This window comes from Mustelus asterias, chromosome 7 (genome assembly GCF_964213995.1).
Source record: "Mustelus asterias chromosome 7, sMusAst1.hap1.1, whole genome shotgun sequence".
In the NCBI taxonomy this organism is placed as follows: Eukaryota; Metazoa; Chordata; class Chondrichthyes; order Carcharhiniformes; family Triakidae; genus Mustelus; species Mustelus asterias.
Window position 1 is genome coordinate 7,598,267 of NC_135807.1, and position 20,120 is coordinate 7,618,386.

At 43.7% G+C, this 20,120-nt stretch overlaps 1 protein-coding gene across 4 annotated transcripts in view; it reads right to left on the reverse strand.

Moving 5' to 3' along the window:
* Positions 1 to 20,120, reverse strand: part of b4galt6 (UDP-Gal:betaGlcNAc beta 1,4- galactosyltransferase, polypeptide 6) — an 81,133-nt gene that overhangs the window by 21,148 nt on the left and 39,865 nt on the right. For 3 of the 4 annotated variants that reach the window (XR_013498285.1, XM_078215626.1, XM_078215629.1), the window contains exons 2-5: positions 14,726 to 14,845; positions 4,442 to 4,555; positions 3,137 to 3,261; positions 1,818 to 1,934 (exon numbers count right to left, since the gene is read on the reverse strand). Coding sequence is in view for 3 of the 4 variants with exons in the window: in XM_078215626.1 (XP_078071752.1) it covers positions 1,818 to 1,934; positions 3,137 to 3,261; positions 4,442 to 4,555; positions 14,726 to 14,845 (476 nt within the window). In the remaining variant the exon portion in view is untranslated. Of the gene's footprint in view, positions 1 to 1,817; positions 1,935 to 3,136; positions 3,262 to 4,441; positions 4,556 to 14,725; positions 14,846 to 17,775; positions 17,943 to 20,120 lie in introns of those variants that run through there. The other variant, XM_078215627.1, reaches the window with a different exon arrangement.

Below are 20,120 nucleotides of genomic sequence, written 5' to 3' on the forward strand. Positions count from 1 at the left end.
TTATCTGGATTAAATTTCATCTGCCATTTCTCCGCCCGATGTTCCAGCCTATCTATATCCTGCTGTATTCTCTGAATGTTCATCACTATCCGTTTCCCCAACTAGTTTCCAGATTCATTAATTGAATTTAAATTCCACCAGCTGCTGTGGTGGGATTTGAACTCATGGTCCCAAAACATTTGCCTGGGCCTCTGATTTACTAGTCCAGTGACATCATCATTACCTCTTAAGATCGCACACAAGTTGAGTGAGTGTATACAAGATTCCAGGGGACCTCCGGCACGATGGTGCAAAAGTGGGAATTCTCAACAGGGAGCAGAAAGGCTATGGTCTCTGACAATATCCTTCAGTAATAATGAAGGCTGGTGCTCCAGAACTAGCTGCTTCCCCGGCCAAGCTGTTCCAGTAAAGCCACAACACTAGCATCTATCAAATACCAAGCAATGTGGAAACTTCCCAAATACATCTATTATTTATTTACGTACCGTCATCTAGTGATAATGTCTGCACTATTCAAGTGATCCAGACTTCAGAAAATGCTGTTGCCATTTTAAAATATTTACATCCCATATCTTCTCCCTTCCCAAGTTTATGTATAATTCCACAATGAGACAGCAATCAGCTGATGCACTCCCAAGTCTCTAACAATATTCTAAAATGAAGGGTCATTCTGACTCAGAACGACTGCAGAAGCAGTGTTTGATGCAATGGAGTGACTTGTTATGCTAATCTAGTAGTTTCATCGTCACCAATGAGGAGACTAGCTTTTTAATCCAATTTAAGTAACTGAATTTAAATCCTCTGGCTGCCATGCTGAGCTTTGAGCTCCTATCTCCTGATCAGTAGTTCAGGCCTCTGGATTGTAGAAAAAAGTATAGCACAGGAACAGACCTTTTGCCCTTCAAGCCTGTGTCGATCATGATGCCCTAACTAAACTAAAATACAAACCTTCTGCCCTCACTTGGACAGTATCCCAATTCATGTACCCATCCAGATGCCTCTTCAATGTTGCTAATGTGCCTGCTTCCACCACCTCCTCTGGCAGCGCGTTCCAGGCACCCGCCACTCTCCGCGTGAAAAACTTCCCTCACACATCTCCCTTAAACTTTCCCCTCTCAGTTTGAACCTGTGCGCCCTTGTAATTGACACTTCCACCCTGGGGAAAAAGCCTCTGACTATCCACCCTGTTTATGCCTCTCATCATTTTGTTGACATCTATCAGGTCCCCCCTCAGCCTCCATACTAATCCATAACAGAACAACTTTGTTACCTTACCCTCATTTAGTTATAAATATTACATCCAACACTTCCACGACTGGTGGGTTTGAAGGCAGGGTCACTTAGAGGGAGCCATACACCCACCCATGCTGCCAAAATTTTACTGAGGCTCTTGTGTGACCAGCCCCCCCACTCCAGCCTCCCTCACCTGCCTTAAGAACTGCCAACCTGGTCCCTGCAAAATCCCCAGGCTTGCGTCAAAATCCCACCTCTAGCGCAGCTTTCCTTCCTGCAAGCCTCACTGTAGTGCCAGCCGTGGCCATCGCTCTCAGTGGAGCTGCTGGTCTCCAACTGGTCAGCAGCTCTCCAAGGAGGGACTTCCTGTTGCCTGAGGGACCACAAGTTCTGCTTCAGGTCAATTAACAATTCTGGAATACAGTGGGTCAGGGTATAAACCCCAGCATCAGGTTAACTCCAGACCTTTATGTCACCCAGATAGAAAAATGAAAAGCTGGGGTATAATTTTAATCTTTTATACAAAGAAGCTACCTGAGGTCCAGTTTGTTTCTATGACTTTCAACATAAAAGGGTTTTTTTACCTGCTCAATAACATAGAATCCAAACTGCACATGTTGTCGTTGAAGCATTGGAATCAAATGCCGAAATAAAATTGGGAGGTGCTCGTGTCGATTGCGGAATGGAATAAGAATTGCCACCTGTAAAATACAATCATCTTAACTTTATCTTGTGTTCAAATGAATATTATCCACAAATGCTACGGCCATTGGACCAACCAGAAGTGTCCTGCAACTCTAAGACAGTGAAATATGGAACACATCAAATCTTTGGGCTCATCTAGTGTCTTAAAAACCTTACACACCTATTCGGCATGTCCACTCCGACTCTCACCAATTTTAACAGATGCACCATAGAAAGCATTCTCTCTGGTTGTACCACAGCTTGGTACGGCTCCTGCTCTGTCCCAGACCGCAAGAAACTACAAAGTGTTGTGAACGTAGCCCAGTCCAGCACGCAAACCAGCCTCCCATCCATTGATTCTGTCTACACTGCCCGCTGCCTCGGCAAAGCAGCCAGCATAATCAAGTTCCCAACACACCCCGGACATTCTCTCTTCCACCTTCTTCTATTGGGGAAAAAAGATACAAAAGTCTGAGGTCACGTACCAACCGACTCAAGAGCATCTTCTTCCCTGCTGCCATCAGACTTTTGAATGGACATACCATATATTAAGCTGATCTTTCTCTGCACCCTAGCTACGACTGTAACACTATGTGCTGCACCCTCTCCTTTCCTTCTCCCTTATGTACTCTATGAACGATATGTTTTTGTCTGTATAGTGTGCAAGAAACAATACTTTTCACTGTATGTGGTGCATGTGGCAATAATAAATCAAATTTTCTCCAATAATTGTCACTTCTGCTGAAGACATTTTTTCCTTTAAGCTGCAAAATGCCAGCTGACACACTGACCCAAACAATTTGATAGAAATTTGGTTGGTCAATTCTGACCCAATTTAAAAACATTACAAATCAAAAGGTGAAGACAAAAAAAAAGACCGTCAATACAGCATCCTATTAGGAAAATCTGTGTGCTACAATTTCTCAGTGTTATTGGTTAAAGCTACCTCTCGATGGTTCAACAATGAGAAGCTAAACATAGATGAAAAAAGACCCAAGTTTAATGCAAGATACCAAGGAAATCCTCCCTCTTTGCATGGATTTGTAATCACAACTGCATTGCAATGCATGAGGACAGGGGTGAAAGGTGCTCTCACGAGCTTCTGTAGCAATTAATTGATGCAGAGCCATAAGACGAGTAGTTTTTTTGTATATGATTTACAAAAAATACAAAGTAAAATAAAGATCTATTGTTTTAATTCACAATCTGATACCCTCACCTTCCAGCGAGGTTTACAGTCCTTTGGCTTCCAGTGGCCTCCATATTGGATTTCTAAATCTTGTGAAAATAAGCGGTGGATTTCTTCCATGTCGATTTCACTCATGTTAACATCAATAAACCCCTCTAGGTAACAAAAAAATCAGAACAGGGAATGAGGAGTGTTTCCTTAGCACAGAAGGATTGTGCACATCAGAGCAAAGGAATTAATAGTCAAAACTTTCCATATCTGGCAGATGAAAGGCGGCAAACTGATTAAGAGTTGCACTCCAAGATGCAATTTATCCAAAAATATGTTGCCAGTTCCCTACCTTATACCAAGCTCCATTCCCATGTCCCAGTGCAGGGATTTCAATATCCTCATATGCAGGTTGTACCTCTACAATTTTCACCTGTCCTACCCCTGTTCTTCGGATTTGGAGAAAGTTTTAAATTCTCGCCCTTGTTTTCAACTTCCCCATGGCCTCACCCCTCTATCATCCTATCTTCTTCAGCCCTACAACTATCAAAATCACTGACATTCCCCAATTCTGGCCTCTTGTTCCCGAGTTGTAATCATTCCACTCCCTCGCCCTATCCCCTGCCAAGGCCCCAACCTCAAATTCCTTCCTTAAACCTTTACATCTCTCTCTTGCTTCAAGATGCTTCTTAAAATAAGAACAAAGAATAATACAGCACAGGAACAAGCCCTTTGGCCCACCATGCCTGTCAATAAGCGGTTTCTAGCCCTCTGTTTGCCTCCTCTATGAATGTTGCTAATGTGCATTCTTCCACCACCTCCACTGGAAGTGCATTCCAGGCACTCACCACCCTCAGTTTCCCCGCATGACTCCCCCAAAGTTACCACCTCTCACCTTAAACCTGTGCCCTCTTGTAGTCGACCCTTCCATCCTGGGAAAAAACCTCCAACTATCCACCCTGTCGATGCCTCTCATAATTTTGTAGAAATAATCTACGTATAATAATCATACCTCTTTGACCAAACACTTGGTAATTTCCCCCAAATTCTCCTGATATCACATAGTGCAAATGTTCCTGTGAAATGTCCAGAGATGTATTAAATCATTAAGGGCACTACATGATTACAAAGCTATTTGAAGTGTTGGGAAAGTCTGAATTCTAACAACATATTCTATCAGCTCAACCTGCTTGTATTCAATGTTTGATTGTTGTTAAAGTGCAAAAATGAATAAGTGTACGGCAAAAATACAGATGGTACCCCTAAAGACCAATGGACAGCTCACACATTCATTGAGAACTCAGTAAAAATTATATGCGTTCTCCCTTTTTAACTTATACCACTTACTCATAGAAGGTAGTTTTTCTGGACAAGGCAGGCCGGGAGAATATGTGAAATCTTCAGGAAGGTACGTTCCACTCTGACTAAGGTATTCACTTGAATTATACCCTTCAAGGTAATCTAGAGGAGAAAATGATAATGAGGCATGGTCAATTAATGCAACGCAACGATAACACAACTGATTGAAGCACAGCACGTCTATTCAGCAACTTGTTCACTATTATACATGGTACGGATAGATTACAAATTTAATTTGACAAAAATAAACAGGCACTTGCTGACCTTCACACTCATTGTTTTATTTCCTTAATAGAAAGCCCTCTGTCCTACATTTAATTTGCTGCCACGACACTGTTCCTTGCTTAGGACTATGCATTTTAATATCTTTATAGCCAGAAAGTGACAATTCTCCCTTGCACGAATGTTTGTTCTTTTGCCAAGGACGTAGTGAAAAGAAACTAACAATGACAGATACTTCATAAATTTAACTCCTAATGTTGCTGAGGGCATAGAAAGATGAAAACATTTAGCTGGACGGGCAAATTGTCTTTTGAAGTACTCTTTTATCTGATCAAATTCCTTAATCTGGAATTAGGAATCTACGGGCAGCATAGTGGTTAGCACTGCTGCCTCACAGCGCCAGGGCTCCGGGTTCAATTCCAGCCTCTGGTCACTGTGGGTGTGGAGTTTGCATGTTCTCCCAGTGTCTGATTGGGTTTCCTCTGGGAGTTCCGGTTTCCTCCCACATGCCAAAAGATGTGCGGGTTAGGTTGATTAGCCATGCTAAATTGTCCCTCAGTGTCAGGGGACTTGCAGGGCAAATACGTGGTGTTATGGGGAGACAGTCTGGGTGGAATCCTGGTCAGTGCAGACTTGGTGGGCCAAATGATCTCCTTCGGCACTGGAGGGATTCTATGATAACATTTAGATGGAAGGGTAAATTGTCTTTTGAAGTACTCTTCCATCTGATCGATTTTGGGGATATCAGTCTAACCCCTTCACTAAACTAGCTCACTGGTAGCATTTCCACTTGAATCAGCAATTTACAGGGTTAACCATTAAATTCCTTGAATCCCTATAGTTCAGAAGGAGGCCATTCAGCCCATCAAGTCTGCACTGACCCTTTGGAAGGGAAATTTACTCAGGCCCGCCCCCTCACCCTGTTCCCATAACCCCACGCATTTACCATGGCTAATCTCCCTGACCTACACATCTTCAGACACCAAAGGGCAATTTAGCATGGCTAATCCACCTAACCTACACATCTTTGGACTGTGGGAGGAAACCCACGCAGAGAACGTGTAAACTCCACACAGACAGTCACCAAAGATCGGAATCGAACCCAGGCCCTGGCACCGTGAGGCAACATTGTGCCACCGAGCCCCAATCCAGAACACAAGAGCTGATACTTTGGTCTAATAAGAAGGGTGTGCGGATTACCGGCAAGTCCTGTTGTTGGGATATTAAACTGAAGCCCTTTCTGGCTGTTGGAAAAAATCCCGTTACTCTATTCAAAGAAGAATGGGTAGCTGCACATGATGTTCGGTTAATACCTTATGAAGTACTTTTATTACTTTCATGTCACTGTGAACCTTTCATTTGATGTTACAGACACTTTAAAACATCTTCATCCATCAGAAGGGATTTAAATAAACTATTATTTTTCAGTTCTGTTGAAGAGTCAAATGAAGTTGAAACGTTAACCGTTTCTCTCTCCAGTGATGCTACCAGACCTGAGTTTATCCAGCATTTCCTGGTTTATATTATTTTTCAGTATTTTATTTTCCCCCCTAACAGTCCATCAGGATGAACCTTCTGCAAATTCTTTTCTCTTCCCTAAGTGAAGTTACGCTTAAACACGACAGAGATACTGAAGTGAGGAAAAGAACTGTTCATAGCCGGTGCTCAATAAACTGTCTGCTATCCACAGCTCCACATCTAATAACGTGCTGACGGGATAATTCAATAGATAGAGAAAGAAATCCCGACTGTTCACAGCCCACAATCTGTTATCGGCAGAGAGAATGGATTGAAGGGACTCAGTTGAACAGGAAGACAGAAAATATTGTGGTTTTTTTTTAAATTCATTCGTGGGACAGGGGCATCACTGGCTGGCCAGCATTTATTGCCCATCCCTAGTTGCCCTTGGAGGGCAGTGGAGAGTCAACCACATTGCTGTGGCTCTGGAGTCACATGTAGGCCAGACCAGGTAAGGACGGCCGATTTCCTTCCCTAAAGGACATTAGTGAACCAGATGGGTTTTTCCGACAATCGACAATGGTTTCATGGTCATCAGTAGATTCTTAATTCCAGATTATTTTTGTTGAATTCATATTCCACAATCTGCCATGGCGGGATTCGAACCCGGGTCCCCAGAACATTAGCTGAGTTGTGAATTGTGAGGGGAAAATAGTGGCTGAAGAAATCTGATGACAATGGTCAAAATATATATTTTGCCTGTCCCGAGTAATGGATCTGTCTGTATATCACATACATGCATATATATCGGAGGAAAATGTAACTGGTTTGATGAGTAAGTTTGCGGACGACACAAAGGTTGGTGGATTTGCGGATAGTGAGGAGGACCATCAGAGGATACAGCAAGATATCGATCAGTTGGAGACTTGGGCGGAGAGATGGCAGATGGAGTTTAATCCAGACAAATGTGAGGTAATACATTTTGGAAGATATAATACAGATCGGAAATATACAGTAAATGGCAGAAGAGTATTGAGAGGCAAAGGGATCGAGGTGTACAGGTACACAGGTCACTGAAAGTGGCAATGCAGGTGGAGAAGGTAGTCACGAAGGCATACGGCATGCTTGCCTTCATCGGCCGGGCCATTGAGTTTAAAAATTGGCAAGTCATGTTGCAGCTTTATGGAACCTTGGTTAGGCCGCACTTAGAATATAGTGTTCAATTCTGGTCGTCACACTACCAGAAGGATGTGGAGGCTTTGGAGAGGGTACAGAAAAGATTCACCAGGATGTTGCCTGGTATGGGGGGCATTAGCTATGAGGAGAGGTTGGAGAAACTTGGTTTGTTCTCACTGGAACGACGGAGGTTGAGGGGCGACCTGATAGAAGTCTACAAGAGTATGAAAGGCATGGACAGAGTGGATAGTCAGAAGCTTTTTCCCAGGGTGGAAGAGTCAATTACTAAGGGGCACAGGTTTAAGGAGATGTACGAGGCAGATTTTTTTTTCATACAGAGAGTGGTGGGTGCCTGGAACTCGCTGCTGGGGGAGGTAGTGGAAGCGGATATGGTAGTGACTTTTAAGGGGAGTCTTGACAAATACATGAATAGAACATAGAACATAGAACATTACAGCGCAGAACAGGCCCTTCGGCCCACGATGTTGCACCGACCAGTTAAAAAAAAAACTGTGACCCTCCAACCTAAACCAATTTCTTTTCGTCCATGAACCTATCTACGGATCTCTTAAACGCCCCCAAACTAGGCGCATTTACTACTGATGCTGGCAGGGCATTCCAATCCCTCACCACCCTCTGGGTAAAGAACCTACCCCTGACATCGGTTCTATAACTACCCCCCCTCAATTTAAAGCCATGCCCCCTCGTGCTGGATTTCTCCATCAGAGGAAAAAGGCTATCACTATCCACCCTATCTAAACCTCTAATCATCTTATATGTTTCAATAAGATCCCCTCTTAGCCGCCGCCTTTCCAGCGAAAACAATCCCAAATCCCTCAGCCTCTCCTCATAGGATCTCCCCACCATACCAGGCAACATCCTGGTAAACCTCCTCTGCACCCTCTCCAAAGCCTCCACATCCTTCCTGTAATGTGGGGACCAGAACTGCACACAGTACTCCAAGTGCGGCCGCACCAGAGTTGTGTACAGTTGCAACATAACGCTACGACTCCTAAATTCAATCCCCCTACCAATAAACGCCAAGACACCATATGCCTTCTTAACAACCTTATCTACTTGATTCCCAACTTTCAGGGATCTATGCACACATACACCTAGATCCCTCTGCTCCTCCACACTATTCAAAGTCCTCCCGTTAGCCCTATACTCAACACATCTGTTATTCCTACCAAAGTGAATTACCTCACACTTCTCCGCATTAAACTCCATCCGCCACCTCTCGGCCCAACTTTGCAACCTGTCTAAGTCTTCCTGCAAACTACGACACCCTTCCTCACTGTCTACCACACCACCGACTTTGGTGTCATCAGCAAATTTGCTAATCCACCCAACTATACCCTCATCCAGATCATTAATAAATATTACAAACAGCAGTGGCCCCAAAACAGATCCCTGAGGTACACCACTTGTAACCGCACTCCATGATGAATATTTACTATCAACCACCACCCTCTGTTTCCTATCCGCTAGCCAATTCCTGATCCAATTTCCTAGATCACCCCCAATCCCATACATCTGCATTTTCTGCAGAAGCCTACCATGGTGAACCTTATCAAACGCCTTACTAAAATCCATATATACCACGTCCACTGCCTTGCCCCCATCCACCTCCTTGGTCACTTTCTCAAAAAACTCAATAAGGTTAGTAAGGCACGACCTACCTGCCACAAAACCATGCTGACTATCACCTATCAATTCATTACTCTCCAAATAACTATAAATCCTATCCCTTATAATTTTTTCCAACATCTTGCCGACAACAGAAGTGAGACTCACCGGTCTATAATTCCCGGGGAAGTCTCTGTTCCCCTTCTTAAACAATGGGACAACATTCGCTAACCTCCAATCTTCTGGTACTATACCAGAGGCCAACGACGACCTGAAGATCAGAGCCAGAGGCTCTGCAATCACTTCTCTTGCCTCCCAGAGAATCCTTGGATAAATCCCATCCGGACCAGGGGATTTATCTATTTTCAGACCCTCCAGAATATCCTGCACATCCTCCTTATCAACTGTAATACTGTCTATTCTACTCCCTTGCAACCCAGTGTCCTCCTCAGCTATATTCATGTCCCCTTGCGTGAACACCGAAGAGAAATATTGGTTCAATGCTTCACCAATCTCCTCCGGTTCCACACATAACTTCCCTCTGCCATCTATAACTGGCCCTAAACTTGCCCTAACCAACCTTCTGTTCTTGACATACCTATAGAACGCCTTAGGATTCTCTTTAACCCTATCCGCCAAAGTCTTCTCATGTCCCCTTTTAGCCCTTCTAAGCTCGCTCTTCAACTCCCTCTTAGCCAATCTAAAGCTTTCTAGTGCACTACCCGAGTGCTCACGTCTCATCCGAACATAAGCCTCCTTTTTCTTTTTAACCAACAAAGAAACTTTTTTGGTGCACCACGGTTCCCTAGCCCTACCAATTCCTCCTTGCCTGACAGGGACATACCTATCACAGACTCGCAGTAGCTGCTCCTTGAAAAAACTCCACATGTCGGACGTTCCCAGTCCCTGTAATCTCCTAGTCCAACCTATGTTTCCTAATTCTCTCCTAATAGCCTCATAATTACCCTTCCCCCAGCTAAAACCACTGGCCCGAGGTTCATGCCTATCCCTTTCCATCACTAAGGTGAACGTAACCGAATTGTGGTCACTATCACCAAAATGCACACCAACTTCCAAGTCTAGCACCTGGTCTGGCTCATTTCCCAGCACCAGATCCAATATAGCCTCACCTCTAGTTGGCCTGTCTACATACTGAGTCAAAAAACCTTCCTGCACGCTTTGAACAAAAACTGACCCCTCTAACGAGCTAGAGCTATAACAATTCCAGTCAATATTAGTCAAGTTAAAATCCCCCATAACAATTGCCCTATTACTTTCACTCCTAACCAGAATTGACTCCGCAATCCTTTCCTCAACCTCTCTAGAACTTTTAGGAGGTCTATAAAAGACTCCCAACAGGGTGACCTCTCCTCTCCTATTTCTAATCTCCGCCCATACTACCTCAACAGATAAGTCCTCATCAAACCTCCTCTCTGACACTGTGATACAATCTCTGACCAATAATGCTACCCCTCCCCCTCTTCTACCTCCTTCCCTACTTCGACTAAAACATTTGAACCCCGGGACCTGCAGCATCCATTCCTGCCCCTGCTCTATCCATGTCTCTGAAATAGCCACAACATCGAAGTCCCAGGTACTGATCCACGCTGCAAGTTCACCCACTTTATTGCGAATACTCCTGGCATTGAAGTATACACATTTCAAACCCTGCTCCACCCCACCTCTGCAATGCCGTGCATTGCAGTCCCCATCCATGCATCCCTCACTTTCAGCCCCACTACTCAGGATCCCTCCCCCCCCCCGAATCAGTTTAAACCTCCCTGCATGGCCTTAGCAAATTTACCCCCCAGGATATTGGTCCCCTTCTGATTAAGGTGTAGACCATCCTTCTCATAGAGGTCACACCTTCCCCAGTACGAGCCCCAATTGCTTAAGTACCTGAACCCCTCCCTCCTGCACCATCCCCTCAGCCATGAATTCAAACCTTCCCTCTCCCTATTCCTCTCTAAACTATCCCGTGGTACAGGCAAGAGTCCAGAGATAACCACTCTGTCAGTCTTGGCCTTTAGTTTCCACCCCAACTCCATAAATCCCTGCCTAATATCCCCTTCCCCTATCCTCCCTATGTCGTGTGTCCCCACATGTACAATAACTTGTGGTTTATCTCCCTCCCCCCTAAGAGTCCTGAATACCCTGTCAGACACATCCCGGACCCCAGCCCCTGGTAGGCAACACACCAACCCTGAGTCCCTACCTTTAGTTCCGACCCTCCTATCTGTCCCCTTAATTGTGGAGTCCCCAATCACAAGGCCCAGTCTTTTACAGCCCCTAACCACCTGAGCTTTCTCACTCGGCTCACCCCCAGAGATCTGCTCTCTATGCTCAGTTGATTCCTCCTCAACTGTAGCCTCCAGCACCGAAAACCTATTATGGAGGGGAACCGCCCCAGGGGATTGTCTTCCCGATTGCTTCTTACCCCTCCTCCTGGCATTGACCCAAGCCTCATTTCTAGGAGTTACTATTTCTCTATAACTCCTATCAACTTCCACCTCCGCCTCCCGAATTATGCGGAGTTCCTCTACCTCCCCCTCCAGCTCCTTTACACGCTCCTCCAGAAGCTGCAATCTAATGCACTTCTTACAACTAAAATCTCCTGAAACACTACTGGATTTCCTCACCACATACATCCCACAGGAGATGCAGCATACTGCCTGAACTGCCATCCCTGAAGCCATTACCAGCAAGAAAAAAAGAAAACAAAAAACTTCCCCACACTTATAATTAGGTTAGAGGAGGATGGAAGGGTGGGATCCTCTACCAGTGTAGAGGATCGGGTATCTCCTCTGCACCAATTTATAGGGCTAGGGGCCCGAGAGAAAAAAAAACTACTACTGAGGGGGAACCTCCCAGGTAACTGACTTTTAAAGTTAAAATAAAAACCCTTCCCAGACTCCTTTGCTGCCCACTTCTAGTTTTCACTTTAAACTTGAAAAACTGCTGTTAAAGTAAAGGCCAAAAAAATACACACACTAGCTGACTAATTAAATAAATAAACAATTCAATTAATCCAATTAATCTCTTACCAGCACTGCTGCTTTTCAATCACCCCTCTCAGCTTGCTCCAGTGGATCAATGAGGGGGAACCTCCCAGGTAACTGACTTTTAAAGTTAAAATAAAAACCCTTCCCAGACTCCTTTGCTGCCCAATTCTAGTTTTCACTTTAAACTTGAAAAACTGCTGTTAAAGTAAAGGCCAAAAAAATACACACACTAGCTGACTAATTAAATAAATAAACAATTCAATTAATCCAATTAATCTCTTACCAGCACTGCTGCTTTTCAATCACCCCTCTCAGCTTGCTCCAGTGGATCAATGAATAGGATGAGAATAGAGGGATATGGTCCCCGGAAGGGTAGGGGGTTTTAGTTAAGTTGGGCAGCATGGTCGGTGCAGGCTTGGAAGGCCAAAGGACCTGTTCCTGTGCTGTCATTTTCTTTGTTCTTTGATCTGAGATATCTGTTAAACTCTTTATATAGCTTATGACATTGCAACTTTGTCCATAATTAAAAGGACAAAAATAATTTTAAAGAGTGGTAAAAGATTGAACTATTTGTTCTTGCAAATAAAACATGAATAATTAATATAACATGGAAGTGCCACGGTTCACACAATTCTGCTGTGGATTTGGAATAACGTTTTTCACGACCATGCTCCCTGAGGGTCAAGTGAAGATTTAAGGGGTGGGTTTGGTTTGCGATTAATAGTGGAAGATTCAAACCTAGTCATGTTTCTATGGCAATCCAGTGTCAGAGCATTGCAAGTCCATAGTTTTTCAAGGCAATGTTGATGAACCAGCCGGCCTGGTTCATTAGAGAGATCATGAGGGGAGATCAGAATCAAAGTGCTGAAGTTCTTCCCCACTTAGGCTTCAAATAGCCCTGGACTATTTCAACTGGATTTTTAAGAAAATCATTCTGAAGATTTCTGATAGGGCAAAAGGGAACGGCCAATAAGGGGAATGAATCTGAACACTGCAATTGAAAAGGTTGAGTAAAGAAATCCCATATGTAGAGTTGTTAAATGTTGCAATAGTTGAGGCACAAATCATTGAATCTCTTAAGGGGAAAAAAAGATGAACGGTTGAAAGAGAAATACATTCAGGAGTTAGTGACAGAGTTGGCTGCAGGATTCATTATGACTGTAACACTACATTCTGCACTCTCATTTCCTTCTCTAAGAACAGTAGGTTTTGTCTATATAGCGCGCAAGAAACAATACTTTTCACTGTATGTTAGTACATGTGACAATAATAACTCAAATCAAATTATGGATTGCTCCAGAAAAAAAGAGTGGGTAATGCGTTCAAAATTCCTGTGGTTCTAAAAATTAGCAAGCTAATGCCATAATAGATTATAATTCTGGCTGGGCAAGCAGTGGGATTTTTAATACTGGGTAAGCTGCATGGTCGTCTCCACTGGTTAAAACCCAGTAACAGACATGTGCACATCTTGCAGCTCGGAAGCCTCAACATTTGCCATCGAGTTCCCAAGGTCTCTAGACTTGGGAAAAATAGGTTGTTCTTGGGATCCAAGCATCGCTGGCAAGGTCAGCATTTATTGCACATCCCTAATTTCCCTTGAGCAGATGGTGGTGAGCTGCCTGCAACTGTGTGGCTTCCTGCATCATTTCAGGGAGTGTTAAGAGCCAAGCACATTGCTGTTGGTCTGGAGTCACAGACCAGGTTGGCAAGAAGGGCAGATTTCCTTTCCTGAAGAAAGGTAGTGAACCAGGCGGGTTTTTACTGTTGTGACGACCATTATCAATGATTTTATCCCAGATTTATTGACTGAACTGAATCTTAATTTTCCTCAGCTGCTGTGGTGGGATTCAAACTCGTGTCTTCAGACCATTAGTGCGGACCTCTGGATTACTAGCCCAGTAATATTGCCACCATGCTATTGTCTCCACGAGTGCTCACTCCACACCAGGCAGAGCAAAACTTCATTGGTGTGTGCTATTCTTCTCAATGGCTTAGTTTGTAACGGGTTTCCATGCAGCTCAAATGTCTGGCTGACTGAAAAAATGGAGTGCAAGGTGGCGCATGCCCACCAGATGGAGTGCTAGCTAATTGAATGTTCCGAAGCAACAACAGAAAATGCTGCTTGGCATCCAAAAAGATAAGTTAACATTTCAAGTGTAACTCTTCATCTGATTCTCTTTAGATCTCATTCACTGGTGGGAAGTTTTTTTTTAAATTAAGTAAAGCTGCCTCAGGAACAACAAGTGTGGATTATTGCAATGAAACCAGCAAGCTCCAAATATCTTTGAGACTGCCATCAGCTGCCTTTGGTATCTTTTCCAAGTATCCTTATTTTCCAAATGGTTACTGCCTGCATTGTAAATCTATCCAGTAGGACGGGGAGCTGTTTACTAGCATCCATAGTGGCAGAGAAACTGCTCGACTCCTGGGATACAGTCATGTTAGCGGTGGTTTCAAAACCTCACCATTCCACAAATGTCCAAGCTGCTACATACTGACCCGCAAACAATCAAAACTCAGTGAGAGATCCTAGAGACAGCTGCTTTGCAACACTCCCATGTCTGGTGTCTTAAAGTACTTGTGCACTGAAGGCTCTCCTTAGCATATAATTGGCAAAGGGCCCAGATTTCAAAGTGCATATATTACACCATGCAAGTTATTTGGGGCCTCTCAATGAATGTCAAAGTTTATTTTGCTGGTGTCTCATTCTGGCGAAAGCTGCATGAGAAACTGCATGAACAAATGTGGTTTTAAAAACGGGGTTACGATAATGAAAGTGGCCCACCTGTCCCATTAAGAGTGCTATTCCTTTTGGTGTAGTGATCTCGAATCAGAATGCCTATAGTTCGCACATTGTCCCTCAGCATTTTGCCCTGTGCTTGCATCATGAAGAGGTAGGTATTTGCTGTAAGGAAAAACAGATGGCATGGTTAAACAAATCGCCTCATATTTGGCACCAACATGCAATTAAATCACTGAAAACAATTTTTGTACTGTAACACACACATACACATACATTCACTCCTGAGGATTAACCATCACAAAGACCGATGTTCAGAACGGTCCCTGATCCTCATTTTAACTGGACCAGCCTAGCTGGCACCATTTTCAAGTAAATGTGCAAAGAATTAAGTTATTTTTGCTAGCTCCAACATCACTGCGTCATGCAAATATAAACCTCCAACCACAAAGGAAACGATAACAGCAGATGGAGAGAAAGTAAACCCAACACAATAGATACAGGCAACATCTGTGGAGAGCGAAACAGAGTTAGTCTTTCTGGTCGATAACCTTCCAAAATAGTTCTGATCTTGCCCGACCGGCCGAGTATATGTAGCATTTTCGGTTTTTATTTTTATCTGCAGTATTGTGTTTTTGCACAAAACAATAGGGATTTCTTTGGCCTTATGCAGAATCAAAGATTGCACCAAATTCATTTGGAAAACCCAGCCAATTTCTGTATGTATTTTAAAATACCATACAAGTGCTTGTAGCACAATTCTCTTCAATAAATACAAAGTCATTTATTCCTCTTGTATTACTGTGTAGTCCATCATTTGCTTAGCTTTATAACTTTTGTTCGGTGCCAAGATTTTAGGGCCCAAGCGATTAGGAACAGGAGTAGGCCATTCAGCCTCTAGAGCCCGTTTCACCATTCAATATCATGGCTGATTTGTGGCCTAACTCCATGTACCTGCCCTAGGCCCATATCCCATGATACCCCTGCTCAATAAAAATGTGTCTATGGCAGACTTCAAGGCAAGTGAAAATTATGTCGTAGGAGAGCTTCCTGTTCTACTCTGAATTGTCTCATGGGACTTTGACTCATTACATGTTCAGCTTGGGTGGAGGCACAAAATGGATTTTTTAATTTGTTCATGGGATGCAGACGTCACTGGCTGGGCCAGCATTTATTGCCCACCCCTGAGGGCATTCAAGAACCAGTCACTTTACTGTGGATCTGAAGTCTCATGTCGGCCAGATAGTGTAAGGATCGCAGATTTCCTTCCTTAAAAGATTAGTGGACCAGATGGGTTTTTTTTAAAAACCACAATCAATAATGGTTCTAGTTTTACCATCTGCAGTGGTGGGATTTGATGTTGGGGTCCCAGAGAAATACCTTGCAACTCTCTGGATTACCAGTCCAGTGATAATATCATTACCACACTGCCTCCGTAAATGGAGTGTCTGATAATTAGTTCAATGTAATGGGCAGCCAATTTGACATCACCCATTTTATGTCACAGATGATTTTCTAGCCCATACAGTCTTGCTTTAATGGCTCAGGTTTTGAGGCCAAAGTATCAGTGAAGCCATCAGTACTCCCACTTGAAGAACATACAAAAATGTAGTAGGCCATTCAGTCCCGCAAGCCTGCTCTGGCATTCAATAAGATCATTCGAGATCTGATTACGTTTCGAGTTCCACATTCCCATTCCCTTGCACAACAAGAAATAAGAGAGAATCTGGTGCGGCAACAATAATCTCTCCCTCAATGTCAACAAAATGAAGGAGATTGGCATCAACTTCAGGAAGCGTAAAGGAGAACATGCCCGTCTACATCAATGGAGATGAAGTAGAAAGAGAGCTTCAAGTTTTTACATGTCCAGTTCACCAACAACCTGTCCTGGTCCCCCCATGCCGACACTATAGTTAAGAAAGCCCACCAACGCCTCTACTTTCTCAGAAGACGAAGGAAATTTGGCATGTCAGCTACGACTCTCACCAACTTTTACACATGCACCATAGAAAGCACTCTTTCTGGTTGTATCACAGCTTGGTATTGCTCCTGCTCTGCCCAAGACCGCAAGGAACTACAAAAGGTCGTGAATGTAGCCCAATTCATCACGCAAACCAGCCTCCCATCCATTGACTCTGTCTACACTTCCTGCTGCCTCGGCAAAGCAGCCAGCATAATTAAGGACCCCATCCAACCCGGACATTCGCTCTTCCACCTTCTTCCGTTGGGAAAAAGATACAAAAGTCTGAGATCACGTACCAACCGACTCAAAAACAGCTTCTTCCCTGCTGTCAGACTTTTGAATGGACTTACCTTGCATTAAGTTGATCTTTCTCTACACCCAGCTATGACTGTAACACTACATTCTGCACACTCATTTTCTTCTCTATGAACAGTATGCTTTGTCTGTATAGCATGCAAGAAACAATACTTTTCACTATGTTAATACATTTGACAATAATAAATCAAATCAAAAGAATCTATCTACCTCTGCCTTAAAACTATTCAATGACCCCCACCTCCACTGCCTTCTGAAGCAGAGAGTTCCAAATTGTACAATCCTCTCGGACAGAAAAAAATTCTCCTCACCTCTGTCCCGAACAAGGTGACCCCCAATTTTAAAAACAGTGACCAAGTTCTGGACTCACTCACAAGAAGAAACATCCTTTCCACATCCACTTTATCAATACCATTCAGGATCTTATACACTTCAATCTGGTCAGCCCTTACTCTCCAAAACTACAGTGGAAACAAGCCCAGAATGTCCAAGCTTTCATAGGGCCCGAAGCAGGGTGGGCAAATCCCCTTAGCCACCCTCCTCCCCAGTACACAGAAAGACTAAGATTGAATGTAAATGGTAACACACTTGAAACCAGGTCTCCCTCATTCCACCCTCAGAGCATACCAGCAGAAGAATTCCATTATAAATAAATGGATATTCCTGGCTTATAAAGAACAGGATAACAAGCAACATGCGCCTCAGTGCTCATATATCAAAATACCCTTGTCAGGATAAAAGGCAACATCACAAAATCAGTGTTATAATCACAAGAGGAATCGTTCAGGATTAACGATAAACTGCAAAATAATATAACCATCCACAGAGCTTGAAAAGGCCAAAGCCTTCACAGGATCGTCGAGCAACACCAAGGATCCATCCATAGTTTCACCGAGGTCTCCACACCTCTGTTGTGTCATCACTCAGAAGCCCCGGGAGAGAGAGAGACCTATGCCTGGTAGGTGGCAATGTCCCATCACGTCTGGCTGCCTCCAGCCCTTCAACGAACACCAGTAATTGGTGTACATAACAGACTCCAGATCTCGAAGACCAGATACAGTATGCCTCTTCAAACTGGGAACGCCCAGTCTGCAAATTGAGATTATGAAAGCATGGCAGCCAGTTCTCAAATTCAGCCGAGAATTTATCCTCAGCTCCCCTCGAGATCGGGCGCACAGACACTCCTTCTCCAGCCCCATCTCCCCAAATTAACCAGGATGTCTGACACACCATGCAACAGGATTTCCAAGGACTGAAGGTGAGTCTCCACCAAGGAAACTGCCCACTTGATGGACAGGATTCTTCCCAACGCTGCCTCCATTTTATTTTGGATATCCTGCAGTTCATCAACGTGAGCACCAATGGTTTGTACCAGGGAGCCAAAACTTTACTCTCAATAGTAACCATTATCTCAATGCCTATATCACCAGCAGTGCCTGATCCCACTCACCAGCTAACCCACCACTGTGAACAAGGCCCCACCCATCTCTGGCCAGCTTGATCAAATGAGCATTTTCTTGACTTTGCTTGTATCCCATCGCCCAAACTTAACCCGGATCATCCAGGAACATAGCATGAAGTATACACTCCAGGATTAGATAATTACAGAAACAAAAAACAGAAAAGGCTGGAAAATCTCAAGGTCTGACAGTATCTATGAGGAGTGAATAGAGCCAAAGTTTCGAGTCTAGATGACCCTTCATCAGAGCTAAGAGCAAAGAGAATCAGCAGAGAATATTATGAGGGCGGGGGGTGGAATGGGACAAAGGGAATGTAAATGAGGATACAGAAGGCCGAGAAGGTGCTAAAAGTGTCCATGAAGTGATCAGAATCAGATTCCAATATCCGTAGTATTTTGCTTTTATCTTAGATAATTATACGTTGTGCATCAGGATAAACAAAAGGAATAAAAGATGAGTAGCGCCAGAGCTTATGAAAATACAGCCATTTCCGTACTTCCATCACACGTTTCCCCCACTTCTAAGAGAAACATGTAGCCTTTTGACAAGTGTGATCGAGCTTACTGTGGCATCACAATGACGACACAGCAAAACACTACAACTGCATATGCACAACATTAACAAATCCGTTCCACCTTTAATAGGAAAATCCAACTTCTTAAAGTTGTGATTTTCAGGAATGCAACTACAACACAAGTCAGGATTTACTGCCTTTCATCAGTTGCAGCCAGGATGTGGCGCACAAGTCTTGGAAGTGGACTTCAGCGCAAAGCCTGGACCAGCACCCAGTATGTTCAGTAAGTCATCATGCAACTTACTGCATTTTACTATTCTTTACTGAGATTGAAAACATACAAGTACATTTTATATATTATGCAATGCCAGAGCATGCAAAACTACAACAAAAGCTTTAGTCATTTGCCACTAGATCAATTTAGACATGGCAAGATGACAGGTTTATTGCAATACAGATTTTATTTCCATTAGGGAAAATAAATTAAAATGTCTTGTTAATTCTTCATCAAACAATGGCCCTGATTTTACCGGCACGGCTGCCCCGAAATCAAGGTGGGCGAGGCTTACAAAACGGCATTCCCTGTTGACCTTGGACACAATCTTATGAGCCTCGGGCGGCCGTGCTGGTAAAATCAGGGCCAATGTGTCCAGGAAATAACTTAAAGAAATGGTGGACAGTTTAGACCAATACCCATTGGAGTTTAGAATTGAGAGAGATGATCCTGAGGGGACTTGAGAGTGGATACCCAAAGGATGTTTCCTCTCGAGGGAGGCTAAAACCAGGGGACGTAGGTTAAAAATAAAGGGGACTTCCCCTTAAGACAGAGAGGAGGATATTTTATTTCTCCCAAAGGATCATTGGTGTGTGGAATTCTCTTCCCCAGAGAGCAGTGTAGCTTGGTCATTGAGTTTATTTAAGGCACAGTTAGACAGATCTTTCTTAAGTAAGGGATTCGGTGAGGCAAGACAGGAAAGATGAGCTGAGAGCACAACCAGGCAGCTATGATATTATTGAATGATGCAGCAGACTCAAGGGGCCCAATTGCCTTCCCCAGCTCTCATCAACCCTCCTCTATTATACTTCTTTGTAACCAATTGCTACGAATGTGGTCAGAGAACAAGTTATGCTTAGCCTTATTCAATTAGTGCTTCACTAGAGAAGTACTAGGCTATGAAATGTGGCTGG